General features: G+C 34.0%; 1 protein-coding gene across 1 annotated transcript in view; it reads left to right on the top strand.

Annotated features, from left to right (window-relative positions):
- The window catches only part of LOC132717269 (interferon-induced protein 44-like), a 53,087-nt gene that overhangs the window by 33,983 nt on the left and 2,310 nt on the right, over window positions 1-16,794 (top strand). Inside the window, exons 4-5 of the mRNA XM_060700703.1 lie at window positions 2,097-2,237; window positions 5,862-6,033. Of these exons, the coding sequence (XP_060556686.1) occupies window positions 2,097-2,237; window positions 5,862-6,033 (313 nt within the window). The remainder of the gene's footprint in view (window positions 1-2,096; window positions 2,238-5,861; window positions 6,034-16,794) is intronic.

The raw sequence follows: 16,794 nt of genomic DNA, 5'->3' as shown, positions 1-16,794 counted from the left end.
TTTGAAAAAATTCATATTTCAACATCTATAATAATACACAAGATAAAAATGTTCGCCGGAAAAAATCCGCACCCCTACCGTCATAATCACCATGTATTTTATTCCATTTCCAATATTTTCACATAATCCTTTGGTCCATCGACACAGAAGATATAATTCTTCACGATGATGGTCAATTTTTAACTTCAACGGTAATATAATCAACGCAACAGCCGAAATAAACATCAATATTATCGCCGGTTTCCTTCAATGACATTATCTTTCGATAAATTCAAACGTGCCAGTCGGCTATGTGCTGGGATTGACAAATATGCATTTTATTTGGATTTTAAAGGCGTTTTGAGCTCCAAACCCCTAGTGTCTGTGTATGGTTTATGAGAAATGGATTTTTTTTTATCTATAACTTTGCTATTAGACTGGCTCTTTTTCAAAATGAGTAAACTCTAAATAATCTATAATGTCATCCTTATGAAAAAAGATTTCCCATTAATATTTGGTAAGAAACAAAAAAGTAACATTCAGCTAATAATCCACATAAGCAAAATAGTAGTTTCTATTCATAATTTACGTATGAAATTTTACACTTCTCCACCCATTTTAATACGTGTTTGACCATTGTCCAACAAAGAGTGCCTAATTGAAAAAATCCCTTAACGTTACCAAAATGAGTGACGGTTTTCAAGGTTTCCCTAATTTTTTTTCTCGAAAGGATATTGCTTGACTTTGTAAAATATTATATTCTTCCAGTTTTGATTTTATTACACTTTGAAAATATCAAGTAACATACTTGTTATTATATTTAGCATTGTTTAGTCAATAAATATCTACAATAATTACATAATTGAAAATAAAAAGCACTTTTTTCTTTCCATAAGTGATCTGAGAGATACATTACTAATGTTTAAAAATAAGAAATGCCCCTTCTGCGGTTTGAACCCGCGCCCCTCAAATTCAAAGCAGTTTACAGTAATTCTAGCCTATGAATACATGCATTTATTAGGGGTATACTACCTTAAAAATATTAATCATTTTTATAAATAATACCAATTTTGATAAGTGTGTCTCATAATGCATCTCTAATCACACTTTCCTTTTCATAATCAATAAAGATACAATAAAATTTAGCCTTGTTAGATTAAACCTTAGAATAATCGAATTTCAATGTAAAATGAATATACTTTCAGTTGTAAAATGCTTGTGTCTAAATTTAATTATTGCGACTCAATAAAAATATCACATTTTCCCTATAATTTATTCCACTATTTCTGAACAGCAAAAAATAGTTTTTCCAAAATACAATAATTATTCGTCTATAATTAAAGGGATTACTTATATAGCACTTTTTTCTGTATTTGGTATAAAATACCCATACATCACGATTCTTGATATAAAACAAAATCAACTAAATAAATCGAAATGTTGCTAACCATGTGTGTTTATAATATTTTCCATGTCACACCACTGTCATGTATTTTGTTAGTCTGTCTGTCTATCTTTCTATCTATCTACCCTAACCTTACCAAACACCTATCTACATACCAACCTACTTCAAAATTAAACATTTTATACAAAATAAACCTGAAACTTTTATACTTGCAAGACAGATATGTCGATTAGGCCAGCTTTAAAATTATTTTTGTTTCCCAATCCGCGACCCATGCGAGTTTGTGTAGAGAAGGTAGGTAGGTCGAAAAAAATCAAAAGTCTTTTAGTGTATCTAAAATAACAAAATAAATAAAACTAAGCGTGGATATTTAGCAATTGTACAACCATATTTTCACTTTTTTTTTTCAACATTATCTCATTAAATATACATTCAATTCAAAAATATCAGAGTCAGCATTGTTGTTGTTGTGGTTGTTTTGCAATACAAATTTTTGAGTAGCTGTGATTTTTGCTGGAGGGGAACAATAAAAAACTTTTTTTTTATTTTAATCAAAGTATCAATGTATATTAAAATTAGGAAAAAAAGTAAATTATTGGCCCATGACTTTTAAATATGCAATGATAGTGCTCATATGTATTATGGTATGTATTCTTAACGGCAAAATAAAAACTATTAAAAGTTAAGACAATATAAAACGGTTCTATTTCAGTACAGAACGTACCAGTTTCTTGGTAATTTGGATCAGTGTGTTTTAGGGGATACGACTGGGTTCATTTTGTCAACTGACATTAAGCCATTCCTAGATGACATAAAACTTATTCTAAAAGGACATGTCAAATCAGGATATAAGGTAGGTTTATTATAGGTTTTGTAGGTTTTGGGCCCGTTATGCCTTTTTTTATTTCACACCATTACGTGTCCTTCTCCTCCTTTTGCCGCCCTTGTGTCCTCTCCCGGTTTTGGTTTGGTGCATACTAGGTTCCCTGCTGTGGTGGCTTGGTGTAAAGAGGGGCTGCGTCCTGTGATTGGATTTGCCTTATAGATCTTTATTCACGTTATGCTCAAAACCGTGTTTGTGTCGTGTGGCGGCCGTTAAAAGTCTTGTACATACAATCAATGTTCTTATATTTTTCACCCTCAATGAATTCATTGTTGTCCTTTTTCACGTCCTGCATACGTTTCCCATTCATTCTATTTACTTTTTATACTCTTTTAAAAGCAATGCGTTCACTGTTGCGTAAATTATTTTGTTTAGTTTTCATAAATTGTTTTAGGTCTCTATTTGTTTCAGACTTTCAGTTTTTCTATCGATGCACCATTTTTCAATGAAAGTCATTTATTGCATACACAATCATGAGTGATTTTAATTTAAATAATAGTATATGTATTTCTCTTCTTCGGATACACTCTAGACCTGTTAATTCACACCAACATTACATTATTACAAGAAATACATCTTCTGTCGTTCTCTCATTCTCTCACCTCTAATTGTGTCATCTGTTAATTCGATTTATTTTCCGCAGTCTTTAATTTTGCAATTTAACATTTTCAGAAATTAACTACGTTTTAGAATTTCACCCATTTAAAATACAATTTTAAAGAAGTACAATATCAAACAGACTAATTTTCCTTATAGGTCTAGAGTGTAACCTTCTATAAACAAATGTAATTCTAAGAGGTGGGGTGTTATAACGGTTTATCGCACATGTCTACTATTACCGCTACAGTTAATGGCAGAACATTTCATAAAATTTTCATTTCTGATTTAGCAAACAGTCAACACATTTTACTTATGCGTTAACATGGAATGCTTACGGTTGCGGCTTTCAGTATGTTGGGCGAACAGAACGTTCTATTAAAATTAGATTCCGAGAACAGTTCTAAAAAAGAGAGCTCGTAGCAAATTTCTACTCTTTTGTATCAAAACTTTAGAAAATTTATTCTTTTCAGCCAGTGAAACAAATTATTTTAGATTCTTATACTTCGTCTTGTTTTAAAGTAAAAGCCAGACACTTGATCTCTTAGTACTTACGATTTCTCCGACCTATACACAACATTGCCACATAAACTTTTAAATGTTGAATTTATAGCTTCAATTCAAGAAACACGTGCAAGAAAAAATGTCACTTTTCTTGCTTGTTATTCAAAGAAGGCTTTTATTACTAATGGCATCATTAAACAATATACAAAGTGGACCTGTGACAAGTTTCCGGAGCACTTGCGTTTTTATTAGAAAACCTCTGTGTCAGGTTTGGTAGTACAGTTTTCAAGCAGAAAATAGGCATTCCAAGACTAACTCTTCATACGTTAAAACATCTTATTTATGTGTTATGTTCTAACTAAGAAAATGAATACTGGCACTTGTATGTGTTATTTGAAAATAAGAAAGTTATGACAGTTTAACTACAACAATAACAAATTGAAAAAGTGTTCTTAAAGCTCTGTTTTAAAAATATTTAAATTTTATCAATTGCTTGTTCTAGATAAGAAAAAATAAACATATATTAACTCTTGTTTCAAACAAGCTTCAATGATTTTACTGTTTTAATGATGATTGCTAATCATTACCGGTGGTCAAAGAACTGAAGTTAACCTCTGTATAACGCATTCTATCCGTTAGTTAACTTTTGAACAACAGAATTTATTTAACAGACAAATTTTAGCCAGTGGATAATGATTTCCCCCGTTTGTTATTACAAACTAATGTTTGAACAACAGAGTCCTGCTGTCATCACTAAAATTATCAAACGGTTTATGAAAAGAGGTTACGTCCCAATGATTTTAGGCATACCGCATGGTTGGTGTTCAACCCTTTAACAGTTGAACGCTACGCTTTCCTCTTTTAATAACATCCGACGGTCTTAGTGGGAGACTCTATAAAGGACACTTCTTAAAGCCCTTTGAGACTGAATTGTCTTCTCTTGCTTGGTCGGGCCCTTATAAGTCATTTTTGTGTTGCTCTGTCTTCCCTTAAGGCATCGAGCACTTTGGTAATAATGATCATTAGGCTGTACCTTTTTGTGCATATTTACACAGTTATTTCTTTTTTATTTATTTCGTCTTATGTAACTATGATCATTGTTAGAATTTCACGTAGCGAAATACTTGATACTTGTTTTAAATGTTTGCATGTTTAATGACGCCTGCCTTGTTGGATTGTCGTTGACGGTAGGTGTTTTCTCACTACCCCCCCCCCCCACACACACACTCTGTCTTCCATTTTTACCCCTTTTTCACCCTTACAACCCTTGTCACTTACATTTAAGTTTTGGGCCGTTTTGGAATTTTGTCATTTTAACACATTACAGTAGGGTGAGCGTTTCAGTTTACACGAAAAACGTACGCTGTGGAAAATACGCACGCTCGTTACACGCTATAGGAACAAAGGGTACACGCACGCATTACCAAACGAATACGCAGACGCACGCAAAAAGATATACGCTAACGAAATACGCTAAACAATATACGCACGCTAAAACGCACGCAAAATAAAAACGTTTCTAAACGTGAAATACAATATCGTAATTTTATCATTTTTAACATTTTTAGCTCTATTTAAGATATTTGTAACTTCTGAATAGTAATAGAAGCAAAACATGGTACTTTAACGTTTTGACGAACGCAGACGCACGCTAAGCGTTTCTGGGGATAACAAACGCACGCTTTCAAACGCACGATAAACGATATACGTTAAACACTTGTAAACGATGCACGCTTGAGAAAGCGTTTTATCAAACGCACGTTGCACGATATACGCACGCACGAAAAACGCACGCACGAAAAACACTACTTTAGACAACCGAAACGTTCACCTTTCTGTACGTGTCCCTCTCCTCCTTTCGCCATCCTTATGTTCACTTCTGGTTTTTTGTTAAGTGCCTTCTGGATGCCCTGCTGTGGTTGCTTTAATGTGTCGGGGCTGCGTCCAGTAAAGGTTGCCTTGTTGCTCTTTATTCTCTTTGATATTATTTTTGTTGATCATTGTGTGTGTGCTTGTGTTTGGGAGTTTTTATGTATAATATATTCTTTTGTAATCTATTGTTATTGGTAGTGGCGATTTCGGTTTCTGTGTTGTTTTATGTTGTTGTTTTTTGTTTTTGTTTTGTTTTGTTTGTTTTTTTGTTGTTTTTTTTTGTTTTTGTTTTATTTTAAATTTTTCAATGGATTTAAGGTTGTTTTTCACCTTCAATCATAATGCATTTAAATGTAAAAACGTCCTCTACTTTCCAAAACACTTTAAGGCTAAAGTAACATTTCAACATTAAATATCATGTTAATTGCTCATAGATAATATGACGTATTAGATCAACGTCCTGTGTTGGAGGACTGCCGCCCTTCCTTGTTGATCTTGTTTTTCATATTTGTCGACAAAGCAGATTTATTTTGGCTTTTTATTGGTATTTATTTTGATTAATGTATGTGTATAAAACATTTGTATCAAAGATATCGTAGATAAAATGCTTTTCAATTGCAGTTTGATCCGGACAAAAGTATATCTCCTGAAGACGAGTATTATGAACCAACGCCTGGGCTTTCGGATAAGATGCACTGTGTAATAATTGTCTCTGAGTGTGGACAGTCATATGAGCTGCATGCGAGTATGACAGTTAATATCAAATCGATCATGGATACAATACATTCATTGAGTATATATATTTATTACTCTTCTAGATTTACCCCTTATTTGGTTGGATTTTGATCCGCCGAAAGAAATTGATATATCACAGAGCAAGACAGGTTATGTGCTCATCAAATATCCCTTTTTGGTGCCCAAGGTTGTAAACAATATGAGCTGTGAAGATGCGCGTATGGTCGATTTTGCGCTCCGGTTACGTAATTTTGCGGCGTAGGGTGTCCTAAAGGGAATCTTATTCCGATGTGTAATTTTAAACAGTATTGATTTATTTGAAAATTGTCTTTCTCGGCAGGAGAAGAGTAATAAAATATTTATTTTGTTTAAGAGGGGTATATGTTGATACATTACCTGCCAAGATAAAATATCCTCCTCCTCGCGTACCTGCTCGGGTTATATGAAATCCTGTTAGATACTATATTCACATATATTACTCCAAAACAAAAATAACAATTAATATACAAAAATTATGTAAATTGCATATATATATATTGGTATAATATAATAAGTTCTAACATTGGTTCAACTTTTGTAACTGCTACGTTTTTTAACTTTCAAAGTATTCCCCCTCTACCAGAATGCAATTCTGTAATCGACCTTTCTAATAGCTGAACAATAATCTTTTTTAGAATCTGTCACAGACAGTGATAAATTGTGCTGCCAACAGAACTTGTTGATGTATATTTAACGAGAAGGCATTTTATTACGCCTGGAAAACAATAACAAGTAGAAGGGAAATAACAGATAGTTTTTTTCATTGACATCTTAAACGACATGTTTGGTACAAACATTTAAAACAAACATGACAATTAATTCTAGTAAGCTGTGACATGCTCACAAGAACGGAGGATAGCACAAAACAGAGAAAGAGAGAGACTCTTATTACCATTCTGGTCGTCTGTGTTGGTTGCATGACATAGAGAGTCTTTATGCATTGCAAATCTTTTCAACTAAATATTATCACATTCATTTTACAGCATTGTATCACGAAGTTTAAACAGGATAAATATACTATGAAGTAAATGATCAAGCATTAGATATTTTACTTTAAGACAAATTAAATAAAACAATTATAATTCTAATCATATCACAGTCACAAATTTAAACCTAGCGGTAAAACATTTGGCAAGAAAGCAAGACGGTACCACGAAAATGTAGGATTGATAATTAAATAATGAATATTTCTTAGACTAAAAGGCATGCATCATTGCATATTAAATGATTAACGACTGAAAACCATTCATATACGGAAACAACATGATGTTGATTTAAAACTCACGTCAAAAGAGTATGTATTGAAAAATTACAAACTGTCTATCTTAATAGATACTTTGATGGAAGTTTACCTGCCAATGCAAGATAATTCAGCTGCCAATTTGTTCCACAACGAACAACACACTAGGCTGCAGGACTTTGAAACAAAACATTTGACCTTCGGGATAGCAAATGGACCATTGTTTCTGAACATGGTCTTGTAAGAATGAAAAGTGTCGTGTTGGATGAAATACTCTTCCATGTAACCGGGGGTCAGTTTATTTTTTACTTTAAAATATGACAAAGGTTGATCGGACCAACACGTTTATTGACCGGTAACAAGTTGAGTATTTGAGAGTGATTTGGGACGTGGTTAGCTTATTCCCAACACTTGATGATTATTTTTAAGAATCTTGAACGGACTGGGATACCATTTTAAACAGCAGTAATCAAAATGACATTGGATTAAGGACATACCTAGAAGTTAATTAGTATGTTGAGTACGATATAAATATTTCAAATTTGCATAAGCTTTCACCAACACTGACCTAGCCATTACATCAAAAGATAATGATTGATCCGAGATATTTCATCAAATAAGTTGAATCAATGGCTGTGTCATTACATTTAATATTTAGACATGACCTAAGTATTTTTTAGACCCCCAAAAAAGATTTTTACTCAGTATGCTTTTAATGTAGTAAATCATATAAGTATGGCTAACGAGTTTGCAAATCGTCCTCTAGGGCATTTTAACATCAGTCTGATATTTACCTGGGGACCAAGGATTGAAGTTTGTGAAACACCACATGTAATCCGAGCGCCAGATGAAACATCAACAAGCTGTCTTCTATGAGAAAGATTTGACAATGTCATTTCAACATATTACCACCACGTCCAGCCGTTCTTAATTTCACCCGAAGAGATGGGTGGTCTACAGCATCGAATGCCTTCTTGGAGATCTAACAGAATCATTCCATACCCATTTGCATTTTTATATAGTCTGTGAAATGAATAAACACGTGTCTGTAGAAAACCTATGACTCTATTTGGTCATATACAACTACTAGTATCTAAAACATCTAAGATACAATGCTCAATATAGAAACCGGGCGATAATTGCCTAATGCAGTTTTTATTTTTTTTAAAAAATGGGATAACTCTAGCAGCTAGGCTCATCGGAAACCCCAAACCCTTTTACAAGAAGGGCCAGTAAATGCATGGTTAAAGTAGTGTTTTGAATAAATATGTCACGTTTTTTTAAAAAAAAAAATTTTTTGGAATGTCAAAAAAGTCAGCAAAAAGGGCCCGGGGATGACGCATATCTCCCCATAGCAGTTTTCAAAAAAGAAACATAAATTTTGGGGGTGTCTATTCCCACTAAAGAATGACCAACAAATATATCTACTTTTAAGATTTAATGTCTGTAGACTTTTACTGATCAATTATATATAGGGACATTCAGCTATATCAGAGTAGAGGTATAAACCAACATATAAAAATACATCACGTCCTCTTCCCTTTTCTAAAAAAAATTAAATCATGTCTATTTATTAAGAATTTACAGTAAAACAATGTACAGGTATATTTTTTATGTCCTGAATTGGATTAAGCACAGTTTCTAAAGCTGCTAAATTCAAGGCGATTCCCACTCACAGTATTAACATTTAGATAATGTTTAAAATACATGAGTAATTTTGCAAACTGAAATTTGTGTCATTTAAAGAATATTCCCGGCTTCTTGTGGTACTGCTCAGTTTAGAAAATTAATTTTCATTAAACATTTTAACACAAACTTACACATTTTATTACTAAATATTTTAGAGCTGAACTAAATTAATCAAAGCGAAGGATATTCCACACATAATTGCTTTACTTTTACTTTCTTTGAGTAAAACTTTTTTACATTTTGACCATCAAAAACAACATTTTGCACTACATAATCTCCCACCCCTCTTGATGCTTTTATTTTTCTGCCTGCTATTGTAGTTTGTGTCATCTTAACTAGCTATTCGGGGGGCTGGACTGATTGATCAGCCTTAGAAAGTTCGGATTTTATTGTAGGTTTAATAGGTTTAACCATGACAAATGTTAGAATTTTCACTTGGCGGGGATTCATTTTATTTACACTGGTCTCGTTTATAGTTAACAATTGGCTGGGCTAAGAGAGTGTGATTTAGTGCACCATTAATCGGTTTAAACTCCCTAGCAGTACTTATGCTGCTGCTGACCGTTCCAAGGCGGCGCCCCTCTGTGTTCCTCTGTATGTCTTTCTTGCCTCATACTGTTTTGGTGACACTTTTGTGTTCATTATTATTATCTCGTCTACGGTAAGTATCTTCCCCTTTGCCCCTTGTTTTTTATTTCTATTATTTACCCCCCCCCCCCCCCCCCCCCCCCCCCCCCCCACCCTCGCCCGTGTCTCCTATCCCCGTCCTCTGTGCCCGTTGACTCTATGGGACTTTTACTCAATCATTTATTTGTTTTCTTTGAATTTCTTATTAGTTACTAATTATTTTTTTCTTATGTATGTTTTTAAGTGATTAACCTGCTAATGGCTCTGCCTTGTGCCCTGTCTTGTTTTTATTTTGGGATCTTTCTTGGCTCCTTGCCACTGACTCTTGTTGCTGGATCGTGTAGAGGATGCGATCATTTAACGCGGACTTTCCTTGTTGAATTTGTTTATCATTTTAAACCCCGGATTTTCCCCTAGTTAAATTTTGTTTATATTTTTCTAATTTTGGGGGAACCCTTGAGTAAATATTCGGGTTTCCCTTGTTAATTAAAATCCCTATCGCCCTTTCTTAATACTTACAAAGGGCGGTTTTCTTAAACACCTTAAAATTATTTTGTTTCATTCCCCCAAAAAATTTAAATTTTTAAATTTTTGTACCAAAAAGATTTTGCAATTTTGCTGGAAGATCATATAGTCGCCGCCTTGTCCGTCTGTTCGTCCGTTGTTTTGTCCGGAGCATAACTTGATAATGCTGGGAGATAATTCGTTTAAACTTCACACATTGTTAGAGAGAAATAAGGCGGGGTGCAGTGTTAAAGAACCATTACTCTGAATAGCATTGCTTTTTTAAATCTCTCCTTTTAGCAAAACTTGGTTTTGGGAAATAAATCTAAAAAATTTAAAAATTATGAAACCTAAAAATTTTGAAGATCAAAATTTTTCTCATTGGGGAAAATGGCAATGCTAAGAACCATAACTTTTTTATTGCCTTGTTTGGGGTTTTTCCAAAAAATGCTTTTTTTTAAATTTTAAAAATAACTCTTAAATTATAAAAGATATCAACCCAGTTTCTATATCATGCTTTGTAGGTATATACATCTAATTGGGTAGAAGTGCAGTGCAAAAGAACAATATAACCCCGTTTTTTTATATCTCCCTCTGTAGAAAAATCTTGTTCGGGTCATAAGTCTAAAACAATATAGATATATTAATATGAAACATTGTATGTAGATAGATTTTATAGGTAGATGTGCAGTGCACAAGAATCGTAACTCTGCCTTATTTTGGTGTTATTGCCCTTTGTTTATTTTTATACTTTGAACTTTGTCCTGGACATAACTTGGAAACCATGGCAGGTATAAACAAAAACACTTTGTAGGTAGATGGATGTCATAAAATAGAAGTTCATTGCAAAAAGACCGTAACTCTGCCTATTGTTTGAGTAATTGCCGTTTTTCAATATAACACTGAACTTTGTCCGAGACGTAACTGTAAAACTACAAGAGATATCATCGAGAAACGAAGTCGGTATATAGATCTTGTAGATTAAAAGTCCAGTGCAAAGAAATGTAACTCTGCCTTGCCTAATTTTAAAATTATTGCAGTTTGAACTTTGTCCAGGGACATAATTCTAAAACTACAAGAGGTGTACTTTGTGTCCAAAACCTATTTGGGAAGCATCGCCCGGATCAAACCGGGCTCTTGTCTAATCTCGATACTTCTGGCCATTTTAAACAGTAGCATTCACATATAAGGTAGGATTTTGCTTTCCTTTACAATATATCTGTTCTACTGTTACTGTACGGTATGTCAGTAATTTCATGTCGAATGAGTGGTTATTTTGAATTCGCTGATTTTTCGCGCAAATGTCACATGAGCTAATTTTGGACTCGATTTCCACACCCATTGAAGATCAGAATAAAACATCCCGTGCTTTAGCGTTAAACTTCACAATAATCATATGCGGCGTCTCATGAATCAGATAATCACATCACAATATGTCCTCCGTGTCACAATGATCACTATCATCACGATCGATAAGCTCACCATAATACATCTACGAGGTAAAGATACTTCACTGGGATATTTATGACTTCCAGATTGTATTTGGGCAATTCAAGATATCATTTTCTGTAGTCTTGCAGGGATTTCGTGAATTTGTTTGCGAAAGATACTCTGTAATGGCTTGTGGTCGTTTTCTCACACGATTTGTTTCTATTCCATTTAAGTAATGATAGAATTTCTCAAAAGACAGACATTTTTCTCCAGCTCAAATGTTATTAGGCATAGACCTAGGCAATGTAAGAAGATGGACGGTTATCAAATCCGCCGTCTCTACACCCTTGCGTCACAGTCATAGAGGGCAGGACCCCTTTGACCCGCTCCCCCCTAATACCCACCATTTTTTTTTCATAAATTATAATAAACCCTCACACCCCCACCACCACCAGAACGAGCGAAATCTCAAAAAAACAACGTGCCACAAATCCACCACCTGGTATTCGAAAAAAACAACCTATGGCTTTCGAGTGTGTCATTCTCAACCAGTTATCTTCTGTTGAACCCCTACCTAGCATCGAGTCATCCTGATATTCACATAGCATTAATCTTCAACGAGTTGAACAGACGTAATGGTTCAGATATAAATTAAAACGTTTTTCTTTGGACACAATATGAGACTTGAAAGACCTACCAAGTCAATTGAATTCATGATCTACTTGCTTTGTAAAATACTTGAGAGCTTTAATACCTCTCGCTTAATAATGAATATACATAAATCATGACAGGAAATACTTGATTTTTTAATCATACTATAATTTTTTTGCTGCGAGTATTTAAAATTTTTATGGACCAAAAGTGTCTTCTAGTTTGATTGTCCTGTCTTCATACACAAAAACTACAATACATATTCACAGGATTCTCTTACCCCTGTTCATGACCGTATCCCCTGAAGATTAATCCCTACAATAATATCTATTGAGATCCACGTATTCATATCCTAGTACCAACGTGCCTACTTAAGTCAAGAAAAACTCGCTGCTGGATGATTTTAAACGGCATTCTTAAAACATCATGAAGACATTTGCCAAGCACAGTATTATTAGCTCTCCCTCACGAGGTTATATCTATCTCCTCTCATATCTAATTTACCTCATCTTTCATCTTCAGTAAATTCTCCTCTAACAATAATTGAGATAAAAATTGTTACGTACGTATGTCAATACTTTAGTCTAGACTATTGCGAGAGAGCCTATGGTTGAAATAACCATCATCAAGTTTTTTTCCAATCTAGTATAACATGTGCCTCTTTTAATCCTACTACAACATATGTGTTCTCGAGACAGATTATTCCAAGAGTCATATTCTTAAAATATAATCCTATCGGCTTATTGAATACTGATCAGATCCTCACGATCACGCGCAGATCGTCTACTCAACTCTAACGTCTCTACAACGATGTATAATTCTTATCTCAACTATACATGCCAGAAACTATACTCCAGATATCGATGCAGTTTATCACTCATTACTACGAAGACTATTATAGGCACACTAGTTTTCACTGCCCAGACGATTCTACAAAGAGATCTTAGATCTCTTTTAGTCCTGTAATTTTGATTACGTAGCGTGATAATACAAGATGGCCACTACGAGACACCACAATCATCTCTTGACACATATACGCTAACGACGCGGAACCACAATTCTGTTTCACTATAATATTTCTCTAACATACCTCTTATACGAGTAATCATGTAGTTCCGCCCTCAGTACTCGAATCAGCTCTCACTGAAAGCTTATAACACTTATAGGCATATCTAGACTAAAATTATCTGACTCCCGTATGTCGCTAAGAGCATATAGATCGTATGTCTACTTCTTTAGTCTGGTGGCTAATTTATGATTAAAACATTTGAGTACTATATTATTATTGAGTGTCTAGTGATATATCAATCATACATTTTCTCACATGTATCGGCGCTAGAGAGATAGATGTCGATCGTTATCTCGACAAATCGACTCTTCCTTATGAATACTACTATTCTAATTAGATTCACAGTCATGTAACTTGGGATATCACGTACAAACTTGATTTTATGAGTTATATGTTATATATTCTCAATCACGTACTTATCCGATACTCTCGTGATAATCTGATCGTTATCTACGAAACAAGTCTCTTTAGTAAACTTTCCCATTATTCTCCTTGTATTTATCAACTCCCTATGTGTGTCCTCCGAAAACCTAAGCACTGAAGGGTATTATTCAATAGACTTTTATGCCATGTCCTCTAGTCTTTACTGATGTCCTCTCGTGAGTTCTCGCCAATGCATGAGCAATCTCTCATCCATGACTTACAAATACATAATCTCTAAAAATATTCACAATGAGATATAGATAATAATATAAGAAGTTGTAACTATTTTATATAATGAAACATAAGTCCACTGATTGCCACAACATCATTGGTTCTATTCTAGTGATCAATATCCTTATATGAAGTGAGAAAATTACACCAATACTTAACAGTAATAACATAAGCACATCAAGACAACTAAAGATAAATATGACGTTATTTACACACAGTACGTTCTAGTTTATGCCCATCTTGTTATTAAATATGCGTATATCTAATAAATAAGTAATATAGAATGCAAATAAGTCCTGTGTCCTTGTATGATTAATAGTGATGATGTACTGATAATAAAATTCAACAATGTTAGTAATATAATCTCGAGCTATCTCCGTGCTCGTGGAGCGGTAATACTTGAATGAAGGAAAAAATTCTGTATAGAACATTTCACTCCGCAAATATAACGACAAGTTACATGTAACTGAGTATGATAACAGAAGTATAATCATGGTGATATGAATTACTTCTTCCTACAGCCCAATAAATAATACTCGAGTGTAGAAAGTTATCAAGTATAAATGATGATAGTTTAGAGGCAACGTCATGTGTTTGCATAATTTTGAATTTCCTATTTCAAATACATTATAAATTAAATAGACTTAGTTGTTAATTAGTCTGACGAGGATATTTTGAAAACTGTCTTTTACTAGTTCTAAATTACCTGTCCGATAACTAGTATTACTTTAACAGGATTAACGTACTGTGACGTATAACCATGCCTGCTCTGAGCTTTAAAAGCAAGCGAGCTCGATACTTCTCTAAAGAAAGACCAATGACCTATCAGAAATAGGAGTATTAGCGTGAGGCCCCGTGTATGTCTGTATTGGAGTGGATGCAGAGAATTTCTAAAGGCCTGATTTGTTTTATCATGCTGGCGTCTACAACATTTCATGCACAGTAGTGGAAGATTGAGCGAATAGATACCTCCTACATATCGTTAATAAAGAAGCGAGGAGTGCCACCATGTTGTGCATTAGCCTTTATCTATAGGAACTCTGAGCATCTCCATATTAGATCCTAATATCAGAAATCCATATACAGAGTATTCTGACCGAAAATACGCGCCTTCATCGTTTTACTGTTACAGTCATATGCGTACCCTAAACTCGTGTACGAACTATATCCTTATGTACTCCAGAGAAGTGATAACCACTGATTGGATTAACCAGAAGCACATAATAGATGTGATGTACTTGCCAAACTAGCAATTAACTCAGGTAAATACAGGGCGTTACAAACCGAGAATTTTAGATTCTATATATTCGTAATATTGAACAAGTATACTAGTCCTGAATCTTGTTATGACTGCGAATAAAATATATGTATGCGTGTGCGCCCGCCTAGCGTGAAGTTTCCGTGCACATGAACGTCTATCGAATTGTTGAGACTGTCAATGGAGTCTTTCGACACGTCAGTGGCTAGAGCAACAGTTAGATAAAAATAGAACATAAGTAGTTAAATTCCAATTCTTGTCATTCAAATCCAAAAAGTAATACCTGCGAAATGCGGCTAAAACACATTAATTGCGCTGTTATACATTTACTAATCCTACCAATATATTGAGCAAAATTGATGAAGGAATCCTACTAGTGAAAAAATTTGTACTGTTGTACTAGACTTCTAACAACGCCTACGAGTCACGCAAATTAAATTTGAGTCATAATGCTTCAATACCATTTATGTATTGTCACAGAGAGACGATATTAAATTGGAAGCACTTTATTAACGAGCGTGAGAAATTTAGTTAGCCAGTTCAATTACTCTACTCCAACCTATTTTATATTGCTTTATTTACATCCGTGAGATCAATTTCGATTAGTTAGTCTTCTTCTCTCTATGACTGTTAAAGAGGTCAGTACTGCATTACTGAATATAATGATCTCCAAACAACGTGAAACATACGTCGTTGGTCGCTAACGTTAGCGACAAAGTAGATAGGCGAATCAACGGGGGAGACACGAGCAGACACAAACTCAAAAACACCAAATTATGAATATGACGCTGATGGCGCGCATGGGAACTAATATGTCAAACAATGCATTATCGTTTCTGCGTTGCAGATACTCCCACATAATCTTAATCGATAATATATTAAGTCTTTCTGAAAGTTTACGTTTCGTTTCAATTGTACAATGAAATACTTTTGACAGTTTTTAAGGAAAAGGCAAGTATTCTCTTCTAAGATGTCTAAGATTAAGAAGCCCAAATTGACAGTGAACAAGTATTCTAAGTTTAAAAATGAATATCTTTTGAATGGTTTTGAGAAATTAATTAACCTTGCAGCAGTAATTGTTAACCAAGACAATTCGATGTTCTAGTGAGAATTGGAAGAATTTACTCAGAAAAAGGAACACTTAAGATATCTCCTAATATCATTTGGCGCAACAAAAATGCAATTTATAAAAATACAAGTATTCGAAAATTAGTGCCCTTGTGAACTTTGATATTTGATAAATAATTGACCGAGAGAAAAACAACACAAAAGGGCGTTCATTTTTTTGGAAAATGGGTTTTACCCCATGTTATCTGCACTTGCCTCTTTCATTTTTTTTTTTTTCTTTATTTTCTTGTCTTATGTTATTATCTGTCCACTTCCACCCTTTTCTTCTTGCAATGCTGTTATATTTGATACACATGTTATAATTAAGACTTGGGAACAAAGAATCTCTAGAAATATTTCTCAAACCAATACCTGACTCTAGTATAAAGGCTGAGTAAACTGGTGCTCTAAAAATAATAAAAGGGATGATAATTTTGCCCATAAATTGTTTTTAGCGACTAACTGCCCTTCTGATATAGCGTTCTGTTATGACAAATAAAAATTGTACACTAAATTTGAAATCAATGACTTTAATTGTTACTGAGAGAAT

Source organism: Ruditapes philippinarum, unplaced genomic scaffold (genome assembly GCF_026571515.1).
Source record: "Ruditapes philippinarum isolate M1 unplaced genomic scaffold, ASM2657151v2 ctg949_1_1_1_1, whole genome shotgun sequence".
NCBI lineage: Eukaryota > Metazoa > Mollusca > Bivalvia > Venerida > Veneridae > Ruditapes > Ruditapes philippinarum.
The sequence above is the reverse complement of the archived record's forward strand: the minus strand, read 5'-3'. Positions and strand labels throughout refer to the sequence as shown.